Source organism: Falco cherrug, chromosome 2 (assembly GCF_023634085.1).
Source record: "Falco cherrug isolate bFalChe1 chromosome 2, bFalChe1.pri, whole genome shotgun sequence".
Classification (NCBI taxonomy): domain Eukaryota; kingdom Metazoa; phylum Chordata; class Aves; order Falconiformes; family Falconidae; genus Falco; species Falco cherrug.
Window position 1 is genome coordinate 12,315,902 of NC_073698.1, and position 27,943 is coordinate 12,343,844.

At 44.9% G+C, this 27,943-nt stretch overlaps 1 protein-coding gene across 1 annotated transcript; it reads left to right on the plus strand.

Annotated features, from left to right (window-relative positions):
- The first annotated feature begins 100 nt into the window (after nucleotides 1-100).
- PANX1 (pannexin 1) lies at nucleotides 101-27,943 on the plus strand. The gene is made up of 5 exons (XM_055703029.1): nucleotides 101-386; nucleotides 10,389-10,528; nucleotides 21,617-21,840; nucleotides 22,874-23,544; nucleotides 25,622-27,943. Exons 1-5 carry the CDS (start codon nucleotides 206-208, stop codon nucleotides 25,705-25,707), a joined length of 1,302 nt encoding a protein of 433 aa, XP_055559004.1. The 5' UTR covers nucleotides 101-205; the 3' UTR covers nucleotides 25,708-27,943.

Below are 27,943 nucleotides of genomic sequence, written 5' to 3' on the forward strand. Positions count from 1 at the left end.
TCCCACGGCCCCACGGCCGCCCCTCGGCCCCAGGCGGGGGGGGGGTCGGGCCGCGCCGGGCTGAGCCCCCCCCCCGCCCGCCGGGCGGAGCCGCGCGGGGCCGGGCCGGGCCGGGCTGCGGGGGCGCTGCCGAGCCGCGCCGGGCGGGGCCGAGGTGTGCAGGGCCGTGCACGGCTGTGCCGTGCCGTGCCGAGCCGGGCCCGCCATGGCCATCGCGCACATCGCCACCGAGTACGTCTTCTCCGACTTCTTGCTGAAGGAGCCGCCCGAGACGCGCTACAAGGGGCTGCGGCTGGAGCTGGCGCTGGACAAGATCGTCACCTGCATCGCCGTGGGGCTGCCGCTGCTCCTCATCTCCCTCGCCTTCGCCCAGGAGGTTTCCATCGGTAACCGGCCTCCCCGACGGGCCCCCCGCGGCCGACAAAGGGCTCGGCGGGGCGGCGGGCGGTGCCGAGCCCCGGGGCCGGGGCCGCGGCCGCGGCGGGGGCGGGGTGGCGGCGCTCCGCGGGGCTCAGCCGGCAGCGGAGGAGCAGGGAGCCGGGCAGAAGGCACCCCTGGGCCGCGGGGGGGGGGCGGGGGGAGGCAGCTCCCGTGGCGAGCATCCCTAGCAGCGGGCGGTGCCTCCCCGCAGCCTTACCCAGGTACGCCGGGCATCCCGGGCGGCGGCCTTTCCCGCTCTTCCCCATGCCCTCCTCCTTGGGGATTCCGCGTTCTGGCATCCTCTCACAGCTGCTGGGCGGCAGCCCCCCGCGGGGGGTCCCGCTGCCCTCGGCAGCTGTCGGGGGGAGCTGCCACTGCTGGGGGGAGCTGCCAAGGGAGGGGGTCCCGGAGCGCTGCGCTGGGCCGCGGGTGGCGCGCCTGGGGCTGGGGCTGCGCCACCGGCTCCGGGGACGAGGACGGGGGGGCGGGGGGCTTCCCCCGACTCTGCTGCGCTCTGCCGGCTGCTCAGTTCAGCTTCTGCTGTGAAGCTGTGCCTTACGGGAGAAAGGCCGAGGTTCTTTGTTACTTTGCCATCTGTTTCCCCCCCCCCCCCCCCCCCCCCTCCAAGTTCCAGAAGTGCTTGTCTGGCAGCCTCCTAGCCAGAGCTTTTCAGAGTCTGAAATGGGGAGGAGACTGTTAAATCCAAATGACAAGGACTTGTAACTTGGGGGGTCGCTTATAAAAGCTATTTGCTTGTAAGAATTGCTCTGCGTTTAAATAGCACTATATGAATAAAGATTTTAAAGGTGAATAAGCAGTACTGGCCATTTTGAGACAGGGGTGAATCATAGGTCTTCTGCCCTCTCAGAAATACTTTGATTTACTGCGTGTACCTGTTTGTTGCCGTTCAGCATTGTATACCTGAGGTACATCATCTATAGGTTTGAGTCAAGTGAATGCCGAGAGAGTGGAAGATGGAATGAGACTGTGCATTGGTGGTGAATCTGTTCAAATCCCTCATGAATAGCATTAATCAGATACTGGGCTGCTTAAGAGATAAGATGCCCCAGATGTAAACACTATTTACATCTAGCTACATACCTATTGCAATAGATGCGGTTTCAACCCAAAGTGCTGTGGCCTGCAATAACTGTGGAGTGGAGCTAAGGACAACCAGGCCGGGAATACCAAGGCCAGATCTGAGCCCCGTAGCAGCTCTGGTCAATCAGAGATGGGATGGATACAACAGTTACTTCTGTAGTCTAACCGGCTGCTTTTAGGTTTAGATCTGCTACTGATAGGTGCACATTTCATCTTAAAGCAACGAAAAGGAGGGCTTGCATTTCCATATACTAGCTCGTGTATGGGCCCCTTAATTCTTCTACCTTCTGCTTCTCTAAGACCATTGGATCCAGTTTGAAACAGTGCCTGCATGTCAAGGTCTCTTTCATGAGTTCTACAGAAGTATTTCTTTCCTTTTCCTTCCTTATGTACACCTCCAACATGCAGTTGAATTGCAGAGTTTGGTAAAGTCTGCCTTTCTTTTGGAAGACTTAAGTTCTCATCTTCGCTAATCAAACATTTGGGCCTCAGTACACGCTATATATAACATATTTCAATATTAAACTAATTCAGATTAAAACTGTGACTGCAGTAGATTCATAAAGGAAATATTAAAATGCACGCTATGTCTTGCATGTGCTTTATTTTGCTTATAATCCTGAGAACCTGTTAGCAGAAAGCATGGGGTTTAAAGCTGAGCACCTCTGAAAAATAAATACAAAAGTAAGTATGAGGAATAGGTCACGCCCCCAGCATAAGTGAAACTGCACCACATGGTTTCCATACAGAAAGTGATACTGTATCAGCTGCGCTGCTCTTACAGCTGTTGCTTCTTTCCCGCATGGTCCTTGCGGCTCAGCAGGCTGGCTGCCTACGGGAGATGCTTCCTTTGAGACTTTTTTGGGGAGAGAGAGGCTCTGGGGGACTGGATATGCCTGCTTCTGCAAGCACTAGTGTTCAGCCAGCGATAACGTAGAAAGCAAGGATTGGTTTCAAATGCTTCCTGATGTAATTGTGCTTTGAAAAAGCTCAGGAGTGCTAAACTGAGAGAAAATGGTAGGGTGCATTTTAGGTCTGAAGGAAGGCAACTCAGAATCAGAAGGGATTGTGAAAGTGGTGTGTGAGTGCATGAAAATACCTCTGCCTCTGGGTACAAAAATTAAACATCCTTTCCAAAAATGAATGCTCCGCTCCTATTTCTGTTGGGATAATTGCATTCTTCCCACCTAAAATTCTCTTGGCACATCGAGCTGTCACCTTCCCTTCCCGCTCTGCTTTCCTGTATCGTTGCAGTGCAGTGTCAGGTAACTGCAATTTTCCTCCTACATGTGGTTGCTGTTACTTCTGCAAAATACTTAAAATATTTATGAAGGCTGCAGAGGTTTTCTGAAGCTGCTGGGTAACTTCTCGTTTTGATAGATGTTTCAGGGAACAAATGAGATTCCAGGTGAGTATCGCAGAGGATTTCTTTGCCAGAGGCATGGAAAACCCAGCTGCCACCCAGCTCAGTCAGTGAGCACTACCAAAACTCCTGGAGGCAGTGCCTGCACTGCACTTCAGCATCCTTCAGGGGCAGGAGGAGAACTGTTCTAAGTTTATTCTTGGTTATATTTTAGAAACCCATGATCAAGCTGCAGGTCTGTGATGATTTTAAGCTGGTTCTGGTTGTGCTTAGCTGTGATTGAGCTGTTCTTAACCAGTCCTGGGAGACTTTGCTGCTTGAAATCCTGCACCTCTTTGCAGCTAGACCTTGTTTTATACAATTTTATGTATTTTTATACTGGGATCTTGAAAATGGAAATAACGATATGATTGTGAGGATTATGTTGTGTATGCTTATACTTCTTATGGCCCAATACCATTTCCTTATGTTATTTGGCAGTTCTTAGGGTAAATACACTATAGGTGATCAGGTAGTATGGTAATAAACCCCATAAAAATATAGCTAAATCACCCATTCCTCTTATAAGGGGGGGGGGGGAGGGAAGATAAGGGCACCCTCAGCAATGTATGCGCCACAAATTATGAGGATTTTATCTGTGTCATTTTTTCTGTGACCATGTATTTAATAAGAATAGCTTTGAGCCAGGATTGAGATTCCATTTTTTAAACTCTATGTGTGTGTATATTATGAGATACGCTTTCTTACTGTAAACAATGTAGCTGAAATAAATATATTTATTACCAAGGCACTGCTTGTAGCAGGATACTGCAGCCCTAAGTGGGTACAGCCAGTTGAGCAGAAAGGAAATCAAAACAAGCTGCTTAATTTTGGCAGAGGCTTGTTTCCGAGTTCTGGGGAAAATATCAGTGGCTGGCTTGGGTTGCAGCCAAAAGAAAAGCAGATGTGAGAGTTGTCCATTTGATATCAACTATTTGTGTCTTTTCCCTTATGAAGGCAATTGGGAATTTCTCGTACATGCTGAAGCCCAGTGGCTGCTTGTCACCAAATGATGTCGTTGGACCTTCTGTATACAGCAGCTTTGGGGCACTGCTGTGCAGCGGGCAGCGTGGGCTGGCTGCGTTCACTGCGGCTTCGCTTCAGTGGTGATGGCTGGGAAGGGAGACAGGGAGGGAGAGAGCTGGGAAGGGGAGAAGAAGGGAATCTCATGGTGGCCACCAGCACTCCTTACTGCATGTTCAGTTTGGGTGTTGGTTGTGCATGGCTCATACGTTGCTGGTATTAATTAATCCTCTTGGCTTAGCATCTCTGTTTGTTTTAGAATATAAGAAAACACTCTGGAAACCTTCCCAGGACACAGAAACCATCATGTGTTGAGTAAAGACACCTAAGAAGCTTGGGTATAATAAGCATGAAGGCCTGGCTAGCGCTACTGGCCTATCAGTTGTGGCAGAATGCTGGGTTGGGAAGTGCCTGGCTACGGACCAACCCACAGCATCTGTATGAATCCATCAAAATGAACATTTGCTGCGCTAACGAAGTCTCATTTCCTACTGATGCTCTCTGATGCATCTTATGCTGGAGGGTGTGCAAACATGGCAAAGCAGAGCCTTGTGCTGTGCTCTACACACCGCAGGGTTTATGTCCCCATTGACCACTCTGGGCTTTCCCAGTGGTGACAATCCTTGCTTGCCCTGCTCAATTTCCACCTAATTTCTGGAAAGTTTTTTTTCCCCAGTTTGTTTGCTTTAGCTGCCATCCCCGCAGTTGGCTGCCTGTGGGATTTGAGGTGCTTTGGCCAGCAGAAAACACAGGAAGAAGGGTGTTAGCTGGGTGCCACATCCCAACAGCTCCTGTGGATGCCATGGGGGCAGCAGTGCCCACCATCTGCAGCATCCCTTATTGCATGCCCGGCTGAGCCTGTGTCCCTCTGTACATGTTAATCACGTTTCTTAAACAAGTCATGAGAATCTAATGGATAAAAAAGAGAAAACGGCACTATTGTGAGACTATATCACAACAAATATATAGAAAAAAAATAGGCTTAACTCTTGAATTAGGCTCCTTTCCTCTCCCTCTGCCCCCTCTCTGGCCCTCCCTGCTGATGTTCCTCTCCCTTCACATTCACAAGTTGCTGGGGAGGCTTTTGGGAAATAATCTTGTGACTTCCGTTGGAGCTGGGGGCTAATGTTAAGTTGGGTGTAACTAGGCCAAAGACTATTACTATGGCAGCTGCTGGCAGAGAGCCTGAAAAACATCTCCAAGTGCTGCTGAAGCAGGCTGTGTGCTAATAGTTGGCATTTGCACACCTTGCATTTAGTTCTGCAGGATGCTCTGAAACCCAAGGCATTAATGACAGGACTGAGTCAACGAATGTGTGAGTGGCATCAGTCTGGAGCAGCCAGACAGACTGTGAGCTCCAGAGCATCTTTCATTGGAGGTGCAGACCCCCGAGAACAGCAGCATACACTGTGCTGCTTTTTGGCATATGAGGAGCACTCAGTAAAGAGCAGAAGCTACAATCATCAGGAGCAGGCCTGCCTGGGGAGCCAGGACAAACTTGTAAAGGCATTTACTTTAATATAGAGTCTAAATTGTCTTTGGGTGAACATCTTCAGCTGTTGGGGAGGAGATATTTTTTTTCTGTTTAACTTCTACAGAGCCAGGTTTACATTTCCTCCAGAAATGATGGTGAGCTGCTTTCGGTGCCAGAATTAATTTTAAAAGCATCATGGCCCTCTGGTGTTGCCTGAGATTTGGGGTGCCACCAATGTTGGCAGTGGAGCCAGATGGTCAGCGCCACTGTTTTGAGATGCTTCTCCTTCAGATGAAGGGAAACTTTTTGAAAGAGAAGCTTTTCTGGTTTTTGTTTTTTTGAAATCTCCCTGATGGGAATTTCATTCACAAGGTTTTTTTCCTATAAATCAAAAAACGTGTTGCTCCAAAGACAATGCTTGATAAACACCCAGCTCTTTTCCCGCTACATGATTTTGAGACTGCTCTGAGGGATAACAGGCAGCTCCATGGAATGAAAGATCCTTGCTGGCTCCTCTGACCCACTCAAACACTGCATCACCTGAGCTTTACGTTCTGCTACTATTTCATTTCCAAAGTAAACCTCAGGGAACAGCTGCTTCTCTCCAGGGCACCCATTTGTGTCTCTCCATACTTCCTTCTTAAACATAGTGTCTATTCTGTTTCACCCAACCTGCCACTTCGGTCTGTGAGAAGCATCTATAAATCTAATAAAATTATTCCTGCTGGTGCACTCTTAATGTATGCGTGTACACCCACACATACAGTTGCTTCTTCTTTGGCCTGCATTGGGACATCTTTTTTCATATTTTAAAATCTTTTTTGATGTTAGGGTGAAGGATGTGTGTTGGATGGTGCCTGGCAGTCTGTACATTGCATACTTGTGCCTTGATTTTCTTGTTTGTGGGTTTTTCCTTAGTGGCTGCTAAAGTGCATAATTCTTTCTAGATAAATCAGGTGTTTGGGTATTGTGGCTAGTCCATTTTGCCATGTGGAAAATTATAGTAGTAATGAATGGCTAGGTTTTCATCCAAGCTTATGTAAATCTTTTTCCAGTGATTGCAGTGTATTAGAAACCAAATAATTGCTTACTGAAGGTTTAATCCTGTCAACCACAACCACCTACCTGATCCTGGTTTAGGAAAAATAGTTCAGCATATGATTAACATTGATTCTTGGAAGTACGCTCTATTAGTTGTAGTTTCTTAATTAGATGTTTAAGTCAGACGAGGGTTGATGAGCCACTCAGGAGGAAACCAGTCCAGCTTGCTGGCTTTGCACTCTGGTGAGGGATGCAGCCAGAGGGTGCTCAGCCCTTTGCTCGTCCTGCCTTGCACCCCAGAAAAGCAGTTGGATACTGAACAATGGAGGCTCCTTCAGATCTGAGATTTTCCTTAGGATTCTGAGAGCTTCTTTTTGTAGGTAAGTTTCTTTTTTTGGGAAGCATCTGCAGGGCCAGTAAGGTGGGAATCACAGAAGTGCTTTGCATCTTGCTCATTTAGCATCAACAGCAAAATTTCCACCTCCATTTGGACAAAAGGAGCTGGAGTAAGCCCACTGCTAGCATCTCAACTCTGAGAAGTTGCAGCTGGGTTTGGAACATCTTCTTTCAGGCACCTGATGAGACATCCTTCCCAAATGAGCTTGCAAGACTTAGGCAAAATGGATGAAAAGGTATTACCAGGGCACAGGACCTCCACCTGTAGGCTGCCCCGTGCTGGTTTTTACAGTGCTTTGTAGGAGCTGAAGAGGAGCCAGTTGCAAAAAGAGAAGGGTTTTCCTGGTACAGACACGGAGGAAATCGCTGGGGGCTTGTTGGCAGAGCACACATGAAGACATGCTGCAGCTGGGTGGGGTGACAGCTCGGCCTTGCTGCTCGCTGGCTGCAGTGATTCAGGCTTGTACTCTGCGCTCAGCACTTGCATGCCTGCAAGTAATTCCTGCTGCCAGCGAGCTGCTCCATCTGATAATCTCAGCATACTTGTAAAAGCCACGTTTTATCATGCACGGCTGCACACCTGTTGCTGCCTTAAGTTTCTGCAGCTCTTTTGGGTGGTCTCTTCTTAGGGCAACCACAGTAAGTGGCATTTTTATATCCTCATTTGTTTGCAAAAGTGTAAGTGAAACCCCCATCGCTCCCTTTCAAAGTTGATTTTAGTACCAGGGAATGATTACAAAGTAAGTGCGTTGCCAAGTGTAATGATAACTCAGGCAAAGACTGTTGTGGCAACTGCTTAACAAATGCAGTCATTTATTATTCCTCATCCTTCTTGCTGTGTGTTTTATCTCCCGGTTGTTATGGGCTTGGCTGCTGCTTTTCTTCTTTCCCTTCTTATGAAAGCGAAGGATGGGGGATGGCTTCCTGTCACCAACCCAGGAGGCTGTTCCTTTGACAGCAGACGACTATCGGCCTTTCATAAACCAGCCCAGTGCATGCTTGTGTGCAAAGTGCATCTGTGGAAGGTGTTTGGCCCTTTGGGTGATTTCTCCTCTAATAAAAACCACAGGTCTTCCCTTCCTCCAGAACAACCCACCATAAAGTTAATTATCTGTATAGATTTATTGCTATTACTCCTTTGGAGAGGAGAAGGAAGGAAAAAATGATGGAAAATTGTGACCATTTTCAGAGGCATTTAATAGTCTGTGTTCTGTGTAGATGATCCACAAAAACATCCTGTTTAAGTCTTAACAATACTGCTGTCAGCGCAAAGTTGTAATTTGCAGTAACAAGTGTTTAGAATCAAGACTGCAGGAAGTTAATTAAAAACCAGTGCAATAACCAGGGTGTCCCCAGCTTCTGCTTGATGTCAAGGTTTACCTGCTCAGCAACTTGCTCCCAAGTCAAGTTGCTAAAGGTTTCCTTCATCCCTGCTGAAACCATGGGGACTAGAAGAGTGAGGGTCACTGCTCTGCTGCAGCCCTGGCATCACTGTAGGTGTTCTGGTATGAAGTTGTGCACGTAACTCTTTGGAGAAGGAGATTGGCTGCATTTTTCATCACTAATTTTGGAGAAGGAGGCTGGCTGCCTTTTTCCTCACCGATTTAAACACTCCATCACTTTCATTGTTTTCCCACCCATTGACAAGAATGAACACATGGAATGTGTCTCTTGTTGCAGGCAGACGTGAATAAGACAAAGCATCTTTCTGAACATTGCAATTGCACACCCTTTGAAAGGGTCTCTTGTTTGCTGCTTCACGCCAGGCACAGTCAGCAGCAGGAGGTTCGTTAAGTGATGAGAGCAGAGCATAAATGGTCCCTATCCAGTGGAGAATAGATGCTCCAATTGCCTGCTTTTTTCTTTTCCTTTTTTTTTCTTTTCCTTTTTTTTTCTTTTTCCCCTGCAGCGTATTATTTCTTGAGCTTCTACAGCTAATGGAAATCGCAAAGCAGAAACTCCCCAAGCTTTGGGACAGTGCAAGGGTTTGTCTGGTGCCAACTTTGCTAAACCACATGAGCTCTGATCTGATAAACAGTAACTTGTTTTCCATGAAGGGAGGCTTGTGACACGTCAAACCATGTCCTTACGATACTACAGCCATAGAAATAATTGTGATTCATAAGGAAAGGCTTTTATTCATAATGCTTCTTGACTACACTACGTTGTAAAAAGGCTGTGCAAGTTACAAGGCGAAAGTGGTTGGCTGCTGTTACAAAAGAAGTTCTTATTCTCTAAAGGCTAAACTAGCAAAAAGGCACAATGAATGATACAATCTTATATGAAGTATATATTCCCATAAAGCACACAGCAATGCCATTAGCACTTACTGATGAATATATTAAGAAAATAAAGCTAGCAATATTTCCCCCTGTTTGTCTTTTGATACTGGTGGTATGTTGGAGGAAGCACTGGGAGTTGCTTTTGGAAGAGGGCTGTTCATGGAAGAGCCATCTCCACTTTGTGTAATCATTTGGTGAAACAGCCATCCTCTCTCAACATTTATGAAAGTGCTGAAAATATGTGGATTTTTTTGCTTTCACTATCAAAGCTTCAGAAGCAAAATCAGAACCCCTCATCCTGTTTTACTAGCTTTATCCAAGGAACCGCTGATACTCCATTTCCAATAACCACTCTTCCTTGTTGAGATACGCTGTGGGAAGACTTAGTTGGTGACTGTATCTGGTCAGAGCAGAATTTGACCCTAAGGGTGAGGCTGGCTAGATAGCTGCTCTTCTGTCAGTTAGTGCCCTGATCTTAATTTGAAGCGCCCAAGCAGCTGGAGAGGTACTGGGAATGTGTGGGGATGATGGTGGTACACCTGTTCTTGGGCACAGCGTGTCACTGCACTGGTGAGGAGGGACCTTGTGCCCTTTGGAGGTGTCTGGGGGCCACTATTGCTCTGCCAGAAGTTGCAAGTGGAAATCCCTGTTTTCACATGTATAACTTAAACCCTTCAAAAGTCATGTGCAGTCTCAGAGGCAGAAGAAGTGGCAGCACCCTGAACCAAACTTGCCCTTGCATCACTGCAAGGACTGCCGGGCAGCAGGAATGGTGTTTGAGGTCTTGCTTCAGTAAGCGTGTAAGCTGTAGGCTGTGTGTTTGGGAAATGCAGCGGCATGATGGTAGGTGATGGTAGCCATTTCCTCGGGAAAGCAGCCTTTCCTGGTCACACGTCATATCTGCTGGTTCCCCTCTGGCCAACCTGTGTTGAACGCAAGTGAGGTAGTTCTTGGAGGGCACGTTTCCCCCTAAAACTTGAGAAAATCAGCCTGAAAGGCAGGTGCTTCTAATATGCTGTCTCAACCCTTAGGAGACATCTGAGAGTCCCTGTGGGAGTTTAACCCTTTGAGTGCAGTGGGAACTCAGTGACTTTCCTCCCTACAGGGCCGCTGTGTTTCATTCCATCACTTAACCTAATAGCTTTGGATACCACGAAATCTTGAGTGTGAGCTTTTCTTCCTAAACTTGATCTATTATTATTTTTTTTAATCTTCTGAGGATGTGATGACTTTAGCTTTGTTTTCCCAGGTGCTCAGATAAGCTGTTTTGCACCCAGCTCCTTCACCTGGCGACAAGCTGCTTACGTGGACTCCTACTGCTGGGCAGCTGTGCAACAGAGGCAACCATCCCAGAACAACTTAGAAAACATTCCCCTGTGGCTGCATAAAGTATGTACAGATCTCCTTCTCCTGGAAAAGTTGTCCCCACTTGGAAACCTGTCTTTGCCTCACTTTCCTTGCTTCTCTTCTGTGCTGTAGTCCTTGGCTTTGACTTGACTTTATTTTTAGAATGTTTTCTTTCCCTTACTTCCAAAGAAGGTAGTACTAGAAAAGGTATTTTCTGTTTTTAACTAAAGGGTCACCAGTTATCTGACACAAGAGTAATGTTAATGTTGCTGTGTGGCCCCAGAGCCGAGTGCTTTACCTGGCTTTAGCCAGAAACTATTTAAAAACCAGGATACAGGATACAACAACTGCCCTAATGCTTGTGTCAAAAGCTTGGGAAAACAGAGTAGTAAAAACATTTTGTATTTTTATTCTGTTACACTTGGCCAATTGTGCATGGAGAGGAACTCAGGGAAGATAGGCATTTTGGGAGAGATTAAATACATCCCTTGTACCAACAAGTTTAACCTCTGTCTTCAGTGTGCTCTTCTGTGCTTCCTCAGGGCTGTTCCCTTGCAAACCATGCTTTCACTGCTCCAGGTAAAGCAGTGTCATACTGAATGCACAGTAAGAGACTTATTTTAGGGGTAAAAACTGCAGTAGATACTAAGATACTTGAGCTGGCTTAAAGCAGTTAACCAGGTTTTGCAAGGAGTTACAAACTGAGTAAATGCCGTACCAATGCCTGGAGCTGACTGAGCTCACGAGGCAGCATCGCCCTGCTCGGGCAGTACTGATGCCAAAGTAAGAAATGCTGTGAGGACTCTGCAGATTTGGGGTGCTGTGTGCTGCCCTCCCCAGCCCCTTTATTACTTGCCCCAGCAAATAACCTCCCTTGCACCTGGGAGCGGAGAACCTGGTGTTAGAGGGAGCTCAGGTCAGGGACCTGCAGCACCCGTATTTCTGGGTTTTGCTGGTGTATCCTGTACCTCAGCTTTTATTATCCAGTCAGCTGGTGGTATCTCCTCTGAAAGACTATTCAGGGCTGTCTCTGATTTGTTTGCTGACTCAAATCCCTAGCTGTAAGGGTTTACTACTGCCTTCTCCAGCTAGCTCCACTCATAATCTTGACCTGACAGTCTTGCGTTTCATGAATATTAAAGCCAGACTTGTTGGTTTCTAGCAAAAACTCTTCCTTGCTCACTTGCTGTTCCACTTCAGCCAGGCCTTCTACAGAGGCCAGCTGAAGCTGCTGGGACGTCTTGCAATGCAGGCACCTTGCATGGGTGGAAACTCCACCTGCAAGCCTGGATACGTTGTTGCCCCTTTCTCTTGAAGGAATGAGTTCTTGTTACCCTATTTCTTTATGTTGAATTTTATGCCTTAGTCACCTGCTGATCGCTGCAAGTCTCCTATTTTCCAGCTGTTAACTAATAGCTTAAGTAGTCATACATTTATGATGCAACCCATGTTAACTTGCTGAATAGTGCTGTCTCAGGAATTGGTGCAGGGCCCTTCTTCCCACAGTTCCTCCATGATAAATTAAGGGTATGTGACATTTCCTTGTAAATAACCCTGCAGACTGGGTGCAAGCAGTACACCTGAAAAGCTGAATCGGATGCGGTAACAGAGGCTGGGTGCCTTAACCTCCTCAATCCATGCTTAGCCACCTACCCTTCTGAGCTGGGCACTGGGAGCAGGAGAAGCTGTTTGGAGGCCAGTGTTAATATCCTTCTACCATTTGTTCATCAACTTCCACACTTTACAAGTTTCCAGGGGAGGAGGAGCGTTACAGCTATTAACACTGACCTTTGGTTTCTGCTGTGGTGTCTGAAATGTTTGGCTGTTGTTTGCATCCAGGGCCAGCAGCTGCTGGCTGCACTGCTGGCTGGCTTGTCGTGGGGGCTGGTCACTTCAGCAGGAAAACAGGGTTTGGGTTGTCCCCCCTGACCTTGTGCTGTGAGGTACGTACAGGTGCATTGCTCTGCAGATTTTGGTTAGATAACCGTTTTTAAAACGGGCAGAGTGGAACCTTTGTGGGAGCACAGTGATGTTAATGAGAAAAGAGGGCCTTCCTAAGCCCAGGTGGGAAGAGCCTTGGCTCCACAGTGCAAGGGCAGGGATGCACACAGAGGGGTAGCAGGGATCATTAGGCCTAGTTTTTCTTAAGACAACACTTAAAACTTTTTTTCTGCTTTCTGGGCAGCAGTGCTTTTATTTGCAAAGCATCTCAGTTTCTTTCTAATACCCTGGCTCACTTAGCATCTCACTGTATTGGCATGCTGTAAGACTGTAAAAAATGCTGAAGGAGGCATTATATTACAGTTTGGGAGGGATGAGGTTGTAGGGCCCAGTTCCTGATTGAAACAGGTGGATTTCCTTATGGCACACTCTTTGTGCTCTGTCAGAAGTGCTGTCAAAGGTTTGCATCCTAGGACAGTGCTTGGTGTGGTGTACAGAGGCAGCAGGACAGTGTAGCTCTTTGGTGAAGAAGCCAACCTGCAGCAGCTTGCCCTGCTTTTGTTCTAGGCATCTAGTTGCTCTGAAGGATTATCAAAACCAGGTTGCATTACAGAAAAGCTGAGTACAAGTTTGAGTTGGAGTTTTTAGTTTTTCATTCAGTAAAATATACGTTTCAATTTTGGGCAGTCACCACAGCTTGGGCACCTTTACCTGCTGTAGTTTCTGCTCCAGGAGATCTCTCCCAACACTTGGATTTATCAGTTTGGAAACTTGTTTTGGAGTGGAGGAGCATAGTGCAACTTTCTGGGCTCCCTGATTCTAGAGTTCCGTGCATTTCTAGAGGGTGCCCAGGACCTCTTTGCTTGGAGAACAGGAGTTCTGAAATTTCCAGTGATCCTGGAATAGCTCTTCACACTGGATAACCCTTAGCCAAAAGCAAAATGAGTTCTGTACTCACAATTCAAGAAACAAACTGTCTGCAGATAGATAAATGGAAAGAAGAGACTATGGTATGTCCTGCATATATTCTTAGATTAACGCTAAGATTTCCTCTCTTCATCAGTGAAAAAGCTGACAAAATTATTCTACGGTTGAGTCCTCTGACAAGACTCATCTTCGGGTTTGTCCTTGATGAAACTTAGTCTGGTTGGGCTTCACTCTTCTGTTGTCTCTTTTCTTCTGGGGTTTTCCATTCAGGTTTAATTTCCTCAAAAGATTTCTTGAGGGAATATGTCTGAAGTGTCAGAATGGAGATACCGGTTTCTAAAGATGAGTGGTAAAGAGAGACAGACAGTGGTGATCTGGGGTGGAAGAGTCATGTATTTGCTCCCTCTATTTGCTTTCTGGCTCTGAAGACGAGTGTTCCACCTGACAACTTATTTTGATAAAACTTAGCTTGATCCTAAACTGGAATAGAAACAAGCTTTTGGCCAGTGTGAGAGGGCATTCCTTGCAGACTGGTGGAGAAGGCAATTACACTGTGAAGCTTTTTTAATCTGTAGTGCACAGAAAAACGTATACGGACACATGCAGGAGAACAGTGAGTATCACCTTTACTGGCTGTTGATACCCACCAGACATGATAGCAAGCAAGCTGAGGGGCAGTTGGACATTGAGTGATGACATCTCTATAGCCCTGAAATCTAGATTGCTGGCATGGAGGTGCCTATGATCAAGAAGCTTCTGGGGATTTTAAAAATTATTTTCTAGTCTATTATTAATTGGGAAGAATCAAGGAGGAAGACAAAGGTAAGCAAAGCAGAGGTAAAGGGAGTAGATGGTTCCTCAGAGGAAGGGGGTTCATACCACTGTGAAACGCAGGCAAACAGTTCATCTGACTGACAGCAGAAAGAAGAGGTTTTCACACGTGGCACAGCCAGGAGAGTTCAGTTGTCTGGCTCAGGTCTTTGTAAAAGTGCAGGACAAGTGCCGTGGGACCCGCTCAAAGCATTGCATACAAAGAGCGGGTCTGAAGTCTTTGTATGCACAGAGTGAAGCTTATCTCATTGAAAATACTCCCTTTTTGTAGCAGAAGTAAGATTTACTGTGGACCTGTGGGTTGTTCTTTGAATTGCTTGTCTGTAAATACACAAAATAATCCCAAGGTTCTTTATTATTTTGTTAATATGATTACAGTCGTGATTGTAACCTGGTTCTCTTTATCCCCTGTTTGTATAACTTCTTAGCTGACTGAGGACTCCCCTCGTGTTTCACCTATAAAGCCCCGCCCAGAGGGATTAAGCGCTTTCAGAGCAAGGAAACCTGGATGCAGATGGATTTGTAAACCATTGTTTGAGAGCATAGTGTTAGAGTTACTTCAGTCACCTTCATCTTAACAACTGAAACCAGAGAAATACAGTTTTTAAGCTGTATCGAAACAGGAATTAAGTCACAGGTCAGGTAAAAAAGGTCATGTATGGTTTGAGATTCACTTGCAGGTCTGCAGGCAGGATAGTTTCTCAACCAGAATGATGAGTCATTTGTAGCTCAAGTTTCAGCCCTGAACACCAATGGAACATCTCCCATCTACTCAAGCAGGGATAGCGTCATATCCAGAGGGAGCTTAATACCTTTGTTTCTGGAAACATGCCATCGCTGTCATTAGCCTGTCTGGGGGCTGGTGCCTTTGCTTAGGCTCTTCCTGGTGGTAAATAGAAATTTGGAACTGAAGAAGCAGGTGCGTTACCATGATCTTACATTTTAATGAGAAAAATTTTCATCTCAAGTGAGTGAAGACACTTCAGTGCTTCTTCTTTGTTGAGTACTTATGCCAATGAATTTTCTTGAGGCTGTAATCCAGACCTGTGCAGTTTAACAGCTTTGTGCTATTGTAGTTAAAGTTACTTTTTGATCACTGTTGGGTATAGTAGAAGTCAGAATGCTTTAGTAATGCTTTAGTAATGTTTGACCGGGGGGGAAAAAGGAGAGAAGATGCAGTAGAATTAGAAAACTGTTGCTTTCTAAGTGCCACTAAAGTGGTTCTCATCTTCTGCCAGATATCTATCCAGACCTTGGCAAGTTTTCTGTAGATGACGTCCTTGAAAATGCCTTTTGGGTCACACCACGCTTGGTGGCTGTATTTTCTTCGGATGATAAAAGCATATTTGAACTGATGAAGAAGTTTTTTAAATGCCCTTTTAAATTATTTGCTGTGTGTTTACTGTATCTTAGCACAGTTGAAGCTGGAGATGTTATATCATAGAATGGTGTGGGTGGGAAAGGACTTAAAGATCATTTAGTTCCAACCCCCCTGCCATGGGCAGAGACAACTTCCACTAACCAGGTTGCTAAAAACTCCATTCAACTTGGTGTTGAACACTTCCAGGGCATCCACAACACCTCTGGGCAACCTGTGCCTACCTCATCATACTCACAGTACAGAATTTCTTCCTAATATCTAATCTAAATCTACCCTCTTGCTTAAAACATTACTCCCCATCCTATCACTACATGCCCTTGTAAGAAGTCCCTCTCCAGCTTTCCTGTAGGCCCCCTTTAGGTACTGGCAGGCTGCTATAAGGTGTTTCCAGCATCTTCTTTTCTCCAGGTTGAATAACCCCAGCTCCCTCAGCCTGGCTTCATAGGAGAGGTGCTCCAGCCCTCTGATCATCTTCGTGGGCTCCTCCTGTGGACTTGCTCCAAGAGGTCCATGTCCTTCTTACACTGGGGCTTCCAGAGCTGAACGCAGCGCTGCAAATGGGGTCTCACAAGAGCGGAGTAGAGGGGGAGAATCACCTCTCTCAATCTCCTGGCCATGCTTCTTTTGATGCAGCTCAGGATGCAGTTGGCTTTCTGGGCTGCAAGCACACATTGTCGGGTCACGCTGAGCTTCTTGCCTATCAGCCCCACCGAGTTTGTCTCGTCAAGGCTGCTCTCAACCCATTCTCTGCCCAACCTGTATTTGTGCTTGGGGTTGCCCCAACCCACATGCAAGACCTTGCACTTGGCATTGTTGTACTTCATGAGGTTCACATGAGCTGACCTCTCCAGCCTGTCAAGGTCCCAGTAGTCTGTAGAGTAGACTATATAAAGTCTGTTGAATAGTCTATAAATATCTGCATTGAATAAAATAGTCTATATAATAGACTATTTTGTGTTTTAGTCTGGTTTTTCCTTTCATCTTCAGGAGAGTGTGATGCTAATGCATCTTTAAAAGATAGTTTGGGGGATTCCAGTGTCCTATGTGCAAACCAGATTACTCAAACACTTTGTCTTTACCCATGCATGAAAGATCATGTGTTGCCTGTTGCAGGGCTTGGTGGAGTGTTGTGCCACAGGCTACCAAAAGCCAGTGTCAGATCTGGTGCTCTTTTTGTCTTTGACTGCCCTGTGGGATGTGTTACTCTCAGAGTATGGCCATGAGAGAGAGAGAGACTAGTTTTGCAGTTCCAATTTGGGTTACTTGTTGCGGAGTAGTGATGCTGAGCACACACGTCTTTAGCCTGGAGGGAGGAATCTTTCTCTGCACAGATTCCTACTCAGGCATGGCCACATCAGTGCCACATCAGTACCAGTTAACATGGGCTTTGGCGGTCTCTGGTGCTGAACTGTCAGATGCATCCTGCTCAGGTGTGATGTACTCTCAGCTTTCAGGAGGAGTAAGGGTACATAGCCTGTAATGTATACAGAGCTCACAGGTCTGTCAAGGGAAATGAACTGCAGCAGTACAGAACAAGGGACAGTTGTCTTCTTGGCTTCCTAGTGCTCTGCTTCCTCGGGAGCTTGCTGTCCCACCCAGCGTGCCATCAGACTAAGGGACAAGCAGGGCAGGTGAACCTGATTCCATCATCTTTAGCTTTCAGGAACTCACCGATAATTAGCAGAAAACTTAAAGGGGACTCTAGTTTGAGTCCCTGGTGCATGCACTACTTGTTTTGTCTGTCTCATGCTGAGTATTAATTGCACAGTACCTATAGCTAGTACCTTCCAGCAACTTGGATTAGCCTAGCTGAAGCTCTGCTACTCTGTTTTTGAGTGCCAAACTCGATGGACTTTTGCCTGTCCTTTCCTCCTTGCAGCTGGGTGGAAATGAAGACTCAGGGCATCCAGGTTGAAGCACAATGTTGTAGCCCTCCACACATTTTCACTAACAAGGTTCAGAAAGGAGCATTTTGAACCATAAGGTATTCTGTCCATTCCAATGTAACCGCTTTCAGAGGACTTTTCTTCAGTTATGCAGTCCCATACCATCTGACATCCAGCATTGTGAACTTGTTGTTGAAAAGGAACTTGATAACTAGACAGCAAAGGAAAACCTGAGTTTTACTTTTAGGCCAGTATCTTTCTTTGGTGTATCTTTGACCGTACAGTTCTTGAGGTTGGTGACACTTCCCATTTAACATAAATGCTACAAACTATCCACGACTGAAGTAGCATTTCCTCTTTGTGTGTTCGGTGCCTTAGAAGTAAATACATAAACCATAAAAGAAAAGCGTATGGCACGTGAACATCTGCTTACGAATGCCATGGAGTCCTCTTCTTAGAATGGGAAGTCATTATGTGTGACTGTTAAATGTGGTCAGATGAGCCGGGTAATCCGAGTCTGTTGCTCTGAAACCTAGGATTTGTGCCAGATGACTTTGCATTTTCACTTCTGCTTGTTGGTTCAAGGCCTTAAATTTAATGGTTCAAAACAATTAGCTATTATGTAAGCCTACTGTTAACAAATAGAACAAGCATATCTTTCATTTTTAAAAAAGCCAGAATCCGAGAAGGATGGAGTCGTTCATTAAGTGCTGTGGAAGGGCTGACAAATACAGGCTTTTGTCTCCAAACAAAAAGAGCTGGACTGATGGTCACGCTGCTGCTCTGGTTCCGAGATCATTCAGAAAAGAGCTGCATAGTGTTTTGTCATGCTGCCATAAGCTACAGCTTTGCGAGTGATGAGAGCCTGGTGTGGGGAAGCCCAGTAAACACATGACAGATGTGCCTTTGTCCCAGTGGTGTGATGCTTCTAGGTGAAGTGGCAGTGGTGAAGGAGTTGGGAGAGGAGGAGGTACAAGGGAAGATGGCAGAAGCTGTTTTTTGTAAGACAGGAGTCTGTAATGAGGCAGAGGAGGTGGTGGGGATTGGAGCAGGTCTGGGGCAGAGCAACAGGGCTGATACCAATGTACTACACAAGTGCAGAACGTGCCCACAGAGTCTTTTTCTAGGTATAAAGGAAGAGGTGGGGACTGGGACAGTGAAGGTTTGGGGCTGTGACTTCAGTGTGTCAACTAATCTTGCCTCTTGCCACATGTCTTGTAGGCCTCGGGGTAAAGAGATCTCAAGGATTAATCAAATACTGCTGGTGGCTTTTCCAGTTTGAACATCAGAAAGGGAATTCATAAATCATCTGATGCCTGTAAAATTTCCCGTGTGCAAGTAGTAAAGCCAAGTGGTATAAACCAATGTAAGAAGCTTTGGACACTCCTTACTAAATCAGACATTTCTTTGTTGTTTCTTTCGCCACCTGGCACCAATGGAAGGGTGCTAAGAGGTATGTGACACAGGAGTAAGTGAAGTCAAACAAGCTTTGCAGCAATCTTGTACAAGCTGGCATTTGCCAAGGCCTATGGAAAAGGTGTTGCAGTAGCTTAGAGGAGCTTAGATAAGGTTAAGCTGTGTTCGTAGATGGATCATTTCTGTTTCTACATAATACAGAATCCAGAGGCCTGAAAGAGCCTGGACATGAAACCATAAAGCTTTGGCTAGACCAAAGGCATCCAGGACTTAGACCTGTGACACCTGGTGGCATCGTCCACAGCGATAAATATGAAGGGCAGATTCTTGAGCTGTTGCCTTTGAGTTGGTGAGATGTCTACAAAAGCATGCCGGACATGGCAGAACTTTACAAATGAATCAGAAAGGACAAACCTGGAAAAAAGCAGGTGACCTGAGGTTATCTGCTTTGTAAAAAGAGGGGAGGGAGGCAGTAGTGAGGGCGGAGCTCTGCGCAGTTATAGGGGCTGCTGGGGATAGGAGAGGGGTCCTGCCACGGGTGCAGAAAGTATTGCTGAGAGGCAACCGCCAGTAAGGACATGATTGAAGAGCAGCACCCACACCCAAGGGCTGTCTTGGCTGCTGGCATAGGTCAGAGCTCTGGACGGACGAAATTCCTGATGGTGACTATAGGCAATCCATTCAGTGAGTGTGGTTTAGCGGTGCAGAAAATAGTATGGATTCCGTGTGAGTACTGGGCAGATTAGCAGTCTATAGCAGTTCCAGGATGTCAGAAGGAATCCCCTAGGTCCCTCCATCCTGTGAGGGCAAGCCCCTGCGGCGGAGAGGGGACAGACCACAGCTATGATAAGCAGTAAAGGGTTGATGCTTGTTCCATGCTTCTGAGGAAGAGCTACCTCCAGTGGGATGTACAGTATGATTACAGTCAACTCTGCTTTGCTAACTTCACTAGGGTTTTGAAACAATCTTGGCACTGGGTTAGCCCATCCCTGCAGGGTTTCCATTTCAGTTTTAAGGGTAAGCCTCTCCTGAAGTTTTCCTTCTCAAGACTGAAGTAGCAATTTGGGCCAAGTTCAGTTACGTAGCTATTGAGCAGAAAGAGTGACATTATGAATTCATAAGAAGGGTGCAAGGAAAATCTGACCTTTGGTACAGTATCCTCAGTTTTCTGTGGCTATTTAGTGCTTTTCGTGGCTTTGTCTTCCTGTTTGTTACAAATCTCCAGCCTTACTGCTGTGTAGAGAACGTGCGCATCCAGAATGATGGTTTGTATTATGGTCTCCAGTTGCTGATGCAGTTATTTTAAGAAGTCATTTTTTATTTATGTGCTAATATATTGTATGCATTCATAGTATTAATAAAAACATAGGCTTTTGCTTTAATGGTAGGTGATATTAGAAGTAGCTTTTCCAGGTAAAATACTCAATAACATCAATTTTTTTCTTTTGTGCGGACAAAACTTTACTCTCTCTTGATTAATGCAGACATAAGTTGACATATTAGTATTAGTTCCAAATTCTAATCTTGTTAAATCTACAAATCTAAGTCAAGCTGTTCCACTTGCGCTGATTAATAACTTCAGTTCAAGTTTCCTCTCAAATTCTCTGTTGGCTTTTTCAATGAATGTGCATGTGTGCGTGGCTGTAACACTTAAGATGCCTTAAATCTGTTTCAGATTTGTTCACCACAGCTAATTTAAAACTGCTTAGGGATTGGTTTGATTTAAGTGTGATTACTAGCAAAAGTGGAATGTAATGAATTAAAGATTATCCAAATCTGCAGTACATGTTGTTAACTGCTTGCCTAACTAGGTCTTACATCATGTCTCTGTAAAGGTAATATCATCTCTGAATGTACACCTTGAATATAATGTCACAGTAGGTAGAAAATACCATCTTTCCAGCAGCTGGAGGGAATTAGAAATTAAATCTCATGGCGAAGAAGCTCTACTTGTTGGTGACTAGGAGGACAGAAAGACTTCAAGCTGTTGTACTTTATAACTGCTTCAGCCCTTTCCCTAAGCAATAGGGACTGTGTAGGGGCTGACTTCTTAGCGCTGCTTTAGCATCAGACCAATCTGATGCCTTGTGTTGGTTTCCATTTAGGAGTTATCTAAAAATATTTAAATACCCTTAATTTTTACAGCCACACTTACATCTTTCACAGTTACCGTATGTCATGCACTCTGAACAGATTTTGTGTGTTTGCAGACAGATGCAGCACTATAAAGGGTCTATTCATTAACCTCCTGACAGCTAATGGAGAGCAGGAGAGATTTTGCTGGTGGTTGGAGCATTTTAGTTGCTATTAACAGTAGTGACACATCTGGGAGGGAGAGTTATGTGACACTACCCTCTTCTTCCAGCCTCTCTGATAGCTGCTTTGGTTGCCTTTGCAATTTGTTGTTTCCCAGGTTAATGCTGCCTCTCTCGATTTCAATTCCAACAGTGCAGTTCTGAATATGCAATGAAAATATTATCAGGATCATGGTAACTTTATTCTGCCGCTCCCCACCCCCACCCCTTTTTTTTTTTTTTTATTTTTAGCAAAGCTCTAAGCAGCAGCAAGGTCACTGGAGCCGTCTGAAAAGATATTTTGCTTCCCTGCATATCCCGATAACCACAGAAGTGGGTTTTACTAAAAGCATTTAAATAAAATTATAAGGAATTTAATAGACTTTTAGGGGTGATGGCTGACTTATTTTATATAAAGGTGGAGCCTAATCAGATTTTTTTTTTCTCCCTTCAGTTCTTTCCATACATCCTTCTGCTCGTTGCTATCCTGCTGTATCTACCATGTTTGTTCTGGCGCTTCACCGCAGCACCTCACCTTTCTTCAGACCTGAAATTTATTATGGAAGAACTTGACAAAGCCTATAACAGGGCAATCAAAGCTGCTAATAGCATTCGCGGTGGGGACCCCAGGGACCCTACCGACTTGGTTCCAGCTGTTAATGAGAACTTGACACAGAGGTAAGATGTTTGGGCTTGGCTTTCTTTGGTCTTTTCCTTAAGTTCTTAAGAGATGTGAAACCTGCACTGTCTTAGAAATTCATTGCAAAGGTTTGAATGGTGACCTGGTCTTTTTAAATTTGGTTGAAAATAAAGAAGATACCTGAAATCATTATTGTGGGCACTTGGAGCTGGAACTTATAACTTTCTTTTTTCAAAGAAAACTCATGATGAGCTCTTCAGATCACTAAGTACCTAAGCTGTCATGATTTCTTCAGTTGTAGTAGGTGTGAATTAGTTTTACCCACCACAGCATAAGAAAATGGGGATGGCTGCAGTCCTCAGTTCTCAATGTTCTTGACAGTCACTTGCACGCTGTGAGCAAAGTCTGTTACTTGTCATCTCCTGTCGTTTCAGATCTAGGTATGCAAAGCTTCTGTTTAAAGAAAAAAAACCAACAAAACAATAAAAAAACCTCCTCAAACACCAAACCCCAAAAAAGCAAAACTCCCCTCTCTGATCAGATTGGTGCATGGTTCTAACCAGATCCAGTTTCTGCTTCATCCTAGGTCAGGGAACCTGTTTCTCTTTGCATGTGAGGCAGTGATTGCAAGCAATGCAATGGGGACTTAGGTCAGTTCTTTAAAATGTGGAGTTAGGGCCTGACAAGTAAGAAGCTTCCAGTGTGCTATTGTTGAACAAGTGCTTGGGAAGTCTGCTTTTCCTCATGGATTTGCTTACTATACCTGCTTCATATTGGAAAAGAACAAAAATATTTTTTCACTGTGAGAGCTATACTTTTTTTCCATTTTCCAGAGTTTCAGGTCTTTTGTCTCTTCAGTGGCTTTTCTGTATTAGTGTCAATATTCTTCCTTTATCTGCTGTTCTGTTGTTTTTCTGTTGACTTCAATAAAACTACCCTTGATTTACCCTAATAAGAGGGATTCCAATCTCGTGTCTATTTTAGAGTACTGATTTCTTTGAAATTTGGGGTAGGTGAATGCTGCAGCATCTGATCTATGTGATTTGTTGGGTTTTTTTCTCTCTCTTTCAGTTTGTGGGAAATATCTGAAAGCCACTTTAAATACCCAATTGTGGAGCAGTACCTGAAGACAAAGAAGAATTCCAAATGCTTAATAATTAAATACATTATCTGCCGTGTACTCACGCTAGTAATTATTTTCATTGCATGCCTCTACCTGAGCTACTACATTAGCCTCTCCTCTTTGAGTGATGAGTTTCTCTGCACTATCAAAACCGGGATCTTAAAAAATGACACAACTGTTCCAGAAGTGGTTCAATGCAAGCTTATTGCTGTTGGTGTCTTCAAGGTACTCAGCTATATTAACCTGATAGTCTATCTACTAGTGATGCCACTGGTAGTGTATGCAATGTTTGTTCCATGGAGGTGGAATCTGAGTATTCTCAAAGTGTATGAAATCCTGCCAACTTTCGATGTTCTGAAACTGAAGTCAAAGTGTTTTGATGACTTAAGCCTTTACCTCCTCTTTCTTGAGGAAAATGTGAGTGAACTTAAATCATTTAAATGCCTCAAAGTGCTGGAGAACATTGCAGTTTCTGAAAAGTTTGATGTCATGCAACTTTTGGTAAACCTTGGTACTATTAAGACAGATACCATAGATGGGAAGCCAGGAACAGCTGTGTTGGAGAAGCCTGAAGAAACAACTGCAGAAGAGCTGGAAAGAAATGCAACAGAGCTACAAGGTAAGGTGACCTGCTCTTTCTTTAAAAGAAAAATCAAAGAAAAAAAACCACCACAAAAAACGCTACACCCAAACCTGCCTGTATAGAGAAATGAATAAGAAATCCATTAAACCAGAAATCCATTCATACAAAAGAAAGCAGGTTTCATCTAGATGTGTATTCCATCCATGTGTATACCAAAACATTTTCATATATTCTACAAGCAAACAGACCTGCTTGGACCTTGCTCTGTTGTCTGCAGTATAACTGCTATAACTTCATGTATGTGCCAGAAGATTGTGGTGCTGCAAGTCAGCGGCACAGGCTAGACGCTGAAGTGCCTGTTAAGTTGATGGTCCTTGCTGACCTCTCTGCTAGAGCAGCAAGAGGCTTCAGCTGTCTGAACGTGAACTCCTCAAACCCACCTGCATGGTAGAAGAGCACTAGACTGGTCTACAGTAGGTTGTGCTTGAAGAAGCTCCAGTGAGAAAGCTGGTGGTTTCAGGACATTTGATTTTCAGAGATTAGCTCAAAAGAATAGTAACTGCTGCTTTTGCTTTAAGCTTTTCATTCAGGCTTTGGCAGTAGTCTTAGATGAATGTAGAAATAAGTCTGATGGTCAGAAATGCTGCTGTTGGAGGAACAGAAAATGGCAAAAGAAGGGAAGTAGGGCTGCAGCCAGCAAACATGCTCCTCTTCCTTCTTACATGGAAAGGAAGATTGACTGTAAAGTGATTTTTGCCAGAATGGTCTGAGTCGATCGGGATTGGTACAGCTGTTCTCTGAATATTCCCACCAGTTCCTAGACATCTCTGCTCAGACAGCTCTGAGCAATCGCTGTTACATGAGAGATATAATCTTAGATCCTGTGCTAAAAAATGTGGCATATCTTAAATGTGATTCCAATTCCCTCTTCAAGTGCAGAATTAGAGAAGATAGGCCAAGTATCCAGGGAGGGGCATAAAGGGATGGAAGAGCTTTCTTCCTATTTGATGTGAGCGTGGCCACTGTTGTAGCAGCACAGAAGCAGCAGGACGCAAGTGGCTGCATCCCCTGAATGAAGTAGACCAGATTCTGTGGGCTATCACTTCACAAAGTCCTTCACTCATGGAAGTGAAGATGCTGCAAAACGTTAAGCAGCTGACCTGGGTAGGGGAGCACAATGCTGAGGGCAAGTTAAACAACTGTTTCAAAGGCAGGAAAAAACACTTACTTTCTCTTCAGAAGGCCATGCCCTGTGCTTAATAAAAAAGAAGCAGCAGCACGCAGAGGGTAACTGTTCCTCTGTGCTTCGGTCAGGTAGTCCTGGTAGGCTGAGGTTTGGATGAGAAGCCAATTTATGTAAAAGGGGAACTCAGAACAAACAAGTAGAATTATTTTCAAATTTGAAGAAGCAGTTCTGGCAGCCAGCTCTAGTACAGCAGTTTGGAGTAATACTGACAGAAAATAACTTTCCTTTTAAATGTGTCCGGTTTTGAAATGACAGGTGGGTGGGTTTTGATAGGAGAATTTAAAAGCCTAAGTTGGAGGTCTCTGCTCCAGAAGCTGAGAAAGCTAATAGAAAATCTGACTCATTTTCATCTGAAAGCAGAACTTATGAGACTGTTTTCTTCTCACAAAACCACTTCAAAGACTTGTCATCCTCCGGAGCAGGACAAACTCATGCTTGAAGCTCTCGTTAAAATGCGTTGCAGAAAGAAGCTGCATTTTGTGCCCAGCTCCGGCTGGTGCAGCCCACTCCTTCTGCCGGGGTGCCGCTGCAGACCTCACCACCCACCAGCAAAGCTTCGCCTGCTTGTGGCTCATTGCCTTGTCTTCCGTCACTTGTGGCATCAGTATGTTTTAATTAGTGACGGTGTTAACAGACCAGTGGTAGGTGCTGATTCTGGACCACAAGGGCAGGAGAGGCTGCGGGGCATCCTGCCGCTGGGTGCCACATCCAGGCTGCGCGGGGACAGCTGGAGGCTGCTCGGCAGCTCCAGCCCAGTGCAGGACAGCCAGCCTGGCAGCACTGGCTTGGTGGCAGTTCCTCTTCAGACCAGAACGTGTCAAGTGGTTTGATGGCCCTTTCACTTCTAAAGGTTTACTTTCTCTTTAGTTTTGACAGACCATGATGCAGGTGGCAGCGTGAGTCTGAGAGAAGATAAAAAACTTCGCCAGAGACTTACAGATTCTTCATGCTGATGCGTCCCCACCGCAGCAGGCAGGAGCTTCGTACTGCAGGAGTGCTTCTCCTCCACCTTTGCTGCGCTCAACACAAGGTGCTGCTCTGAATGCAACTGTCTTAATTCCTCAGAGGCCAAACCGGTTTACAGACTACTTGTGTATAATAATCAGCAATCATGTACCTGAAAAAGCGTGTGGTAGACTTTCATTATTTATTAAAACAAAAACACACACAAGGAACAACAAGAACAAAAGATTTCTACCATGAGTATAAAGTGACATACATTGAATGCAATTGAAGCTGCCAGCAGCAAAGAGCTAGTGCTCTGCGGTACAGGGATGGGAAACACAACCCTGTAGGTAACAAGAAGAGATGGCCACGTTGCATTCTGAAGTGTTGCTCTGCTGAGAGTGGTCCTCTCAGTTCTGGGGTTTAAGTGAGGCCCTGGAAAAGGTGGGGGTTTTTTGGTTTTTTGGGGTTTTTTGTTTGGTTGGTTGGTTTTTTATGAGTCTGGTTAATCTGTACCAGGTGGTGGCTGGCCACTGATATTGACTGTGTCTTCACAGGAAAAACAGAGATTGCTCTGTTCAGCCTGAGATGTCTTGGTTAGCCATCTCAGCATTGATGTCTGAGATTAATTACTTGGCACTGATAGAAACGAAACTACAAACAGGCTTACTGTAAGGGGGTACTATAAATGTTAGGGATTTAGATTTTTCTATGCATTCATAAATTAATAATGTCTTAACAGGGTTTTTTTTCTACAAAATGTAATGATATGTAAGTTAAATGTTAGTTTAATTTCTATTTCTCAGTTATTTTGGTTTAGTGACTAACAAACCCACCTTGGAGTTTGGATTGAAAATCAGTGAATTTTGTAATGGTTTGTACAAGTTGTTTTGTAATGTTTGTATGTGGAATTTGTTTCAATGTGTTTGTAGTATCAATCACAATATTAGTTGTGCTGTTTTCCAAATTCCACTTGAGAAGACAGTCTTATTTGTATTACAGTAGCACCTGAGTGCCTCAGCAGAGCTAAGCACCAGATAGCCGAAGTGAGGTAGATGTAAATACAAGGAAGGTTTGTTCTACACACACACACTGTGACTTAATTTTAATTCAAGGTAAGATGCTGAACAGACAAAAGAAGGGGGAGCATTTTTAAATTGGAAAACTGTCCTGGTTTGTTATTCGACTGTTTTGGCAAAGTAGCATTCAGCTTTGATGTGATTCCCCCTACCCAGGACCTCTACCTTCAATGAACATTAAAATGTCCTTTGTCTTGAATTTTAGATACAAGGTGAGGTGGGGGGGGGGTGGGGGGGTTAGCACCACAATAGCAGCGTGTCTCTTTCACAAATGTTACATGCTCACTTGTTTTTCTGTACTGTCCATGTAATTGAAATGTTTTGCCTGTCACCTCTTCCAAGTTGTCTTTATAGACAAAGTAGGACCTCTTTTATAGCTAGGTAGGACTTCCATTTTCTGGCTCATGGAAAAACAGAACAACATGCTGTTGTGTTCTCAACTGTTAGCCTTCTCCATGTGGCTGAGGATGAGGGGGAAAAGAAGTAATTGGTGTTACCATCTCTGCACAGAACTGTTTATGTGCTGCATTCAGAGAGGTAGTGCGCTTACTTGAATTTGGCAGCTGTTGTTAAACAAGTGGCTCCCAAAGTGCTGCCATGCTATACCTTGGGCTAGTATTACAAGAACTCTTCAGTTATTACATGGCTTTCAGCTAAGAAAAACCTTATTTCAAAGAAAGTTTTAAAAGCCATAGTATTATGCTACCTCAGCGTAGGACAGTAGCACAGCTGCAGTCCTAATGGCTGTTGCATTACCAGTCAGAAACAGCTTGTGTTGGATACTGGTGGTCCAGTGCTGCCGTATTTCTCCCAGCAAACCTACAGCCCCTCTGACCTTTCCTACATTGCTCTGTCTGTGCTGATGCGTTGCTGATGGTTCTTTATACGTGGTTAATGCAGATGCACTTTGTGCATTGTGTGTTTTGAACAAGGAGCTATAGTGCAATACTAAGGTTTTGTGATGTGGATGTGTTTGAGCTGTTTGATTTAAGTAGAGTTCTGTCTTGAAAACTTGAAGCTCCTGAAAGCAACATATTCGTGTTTCCTGTTGGCTATGAACCTAACTTTTTACTAATTCCCCTTTCGTATTTAAAAATATGACTTGCTGCAGTGAATCTCTCATTGTCATCTAATGTGCTCAATAAAATATGTATCAATTCTTCTT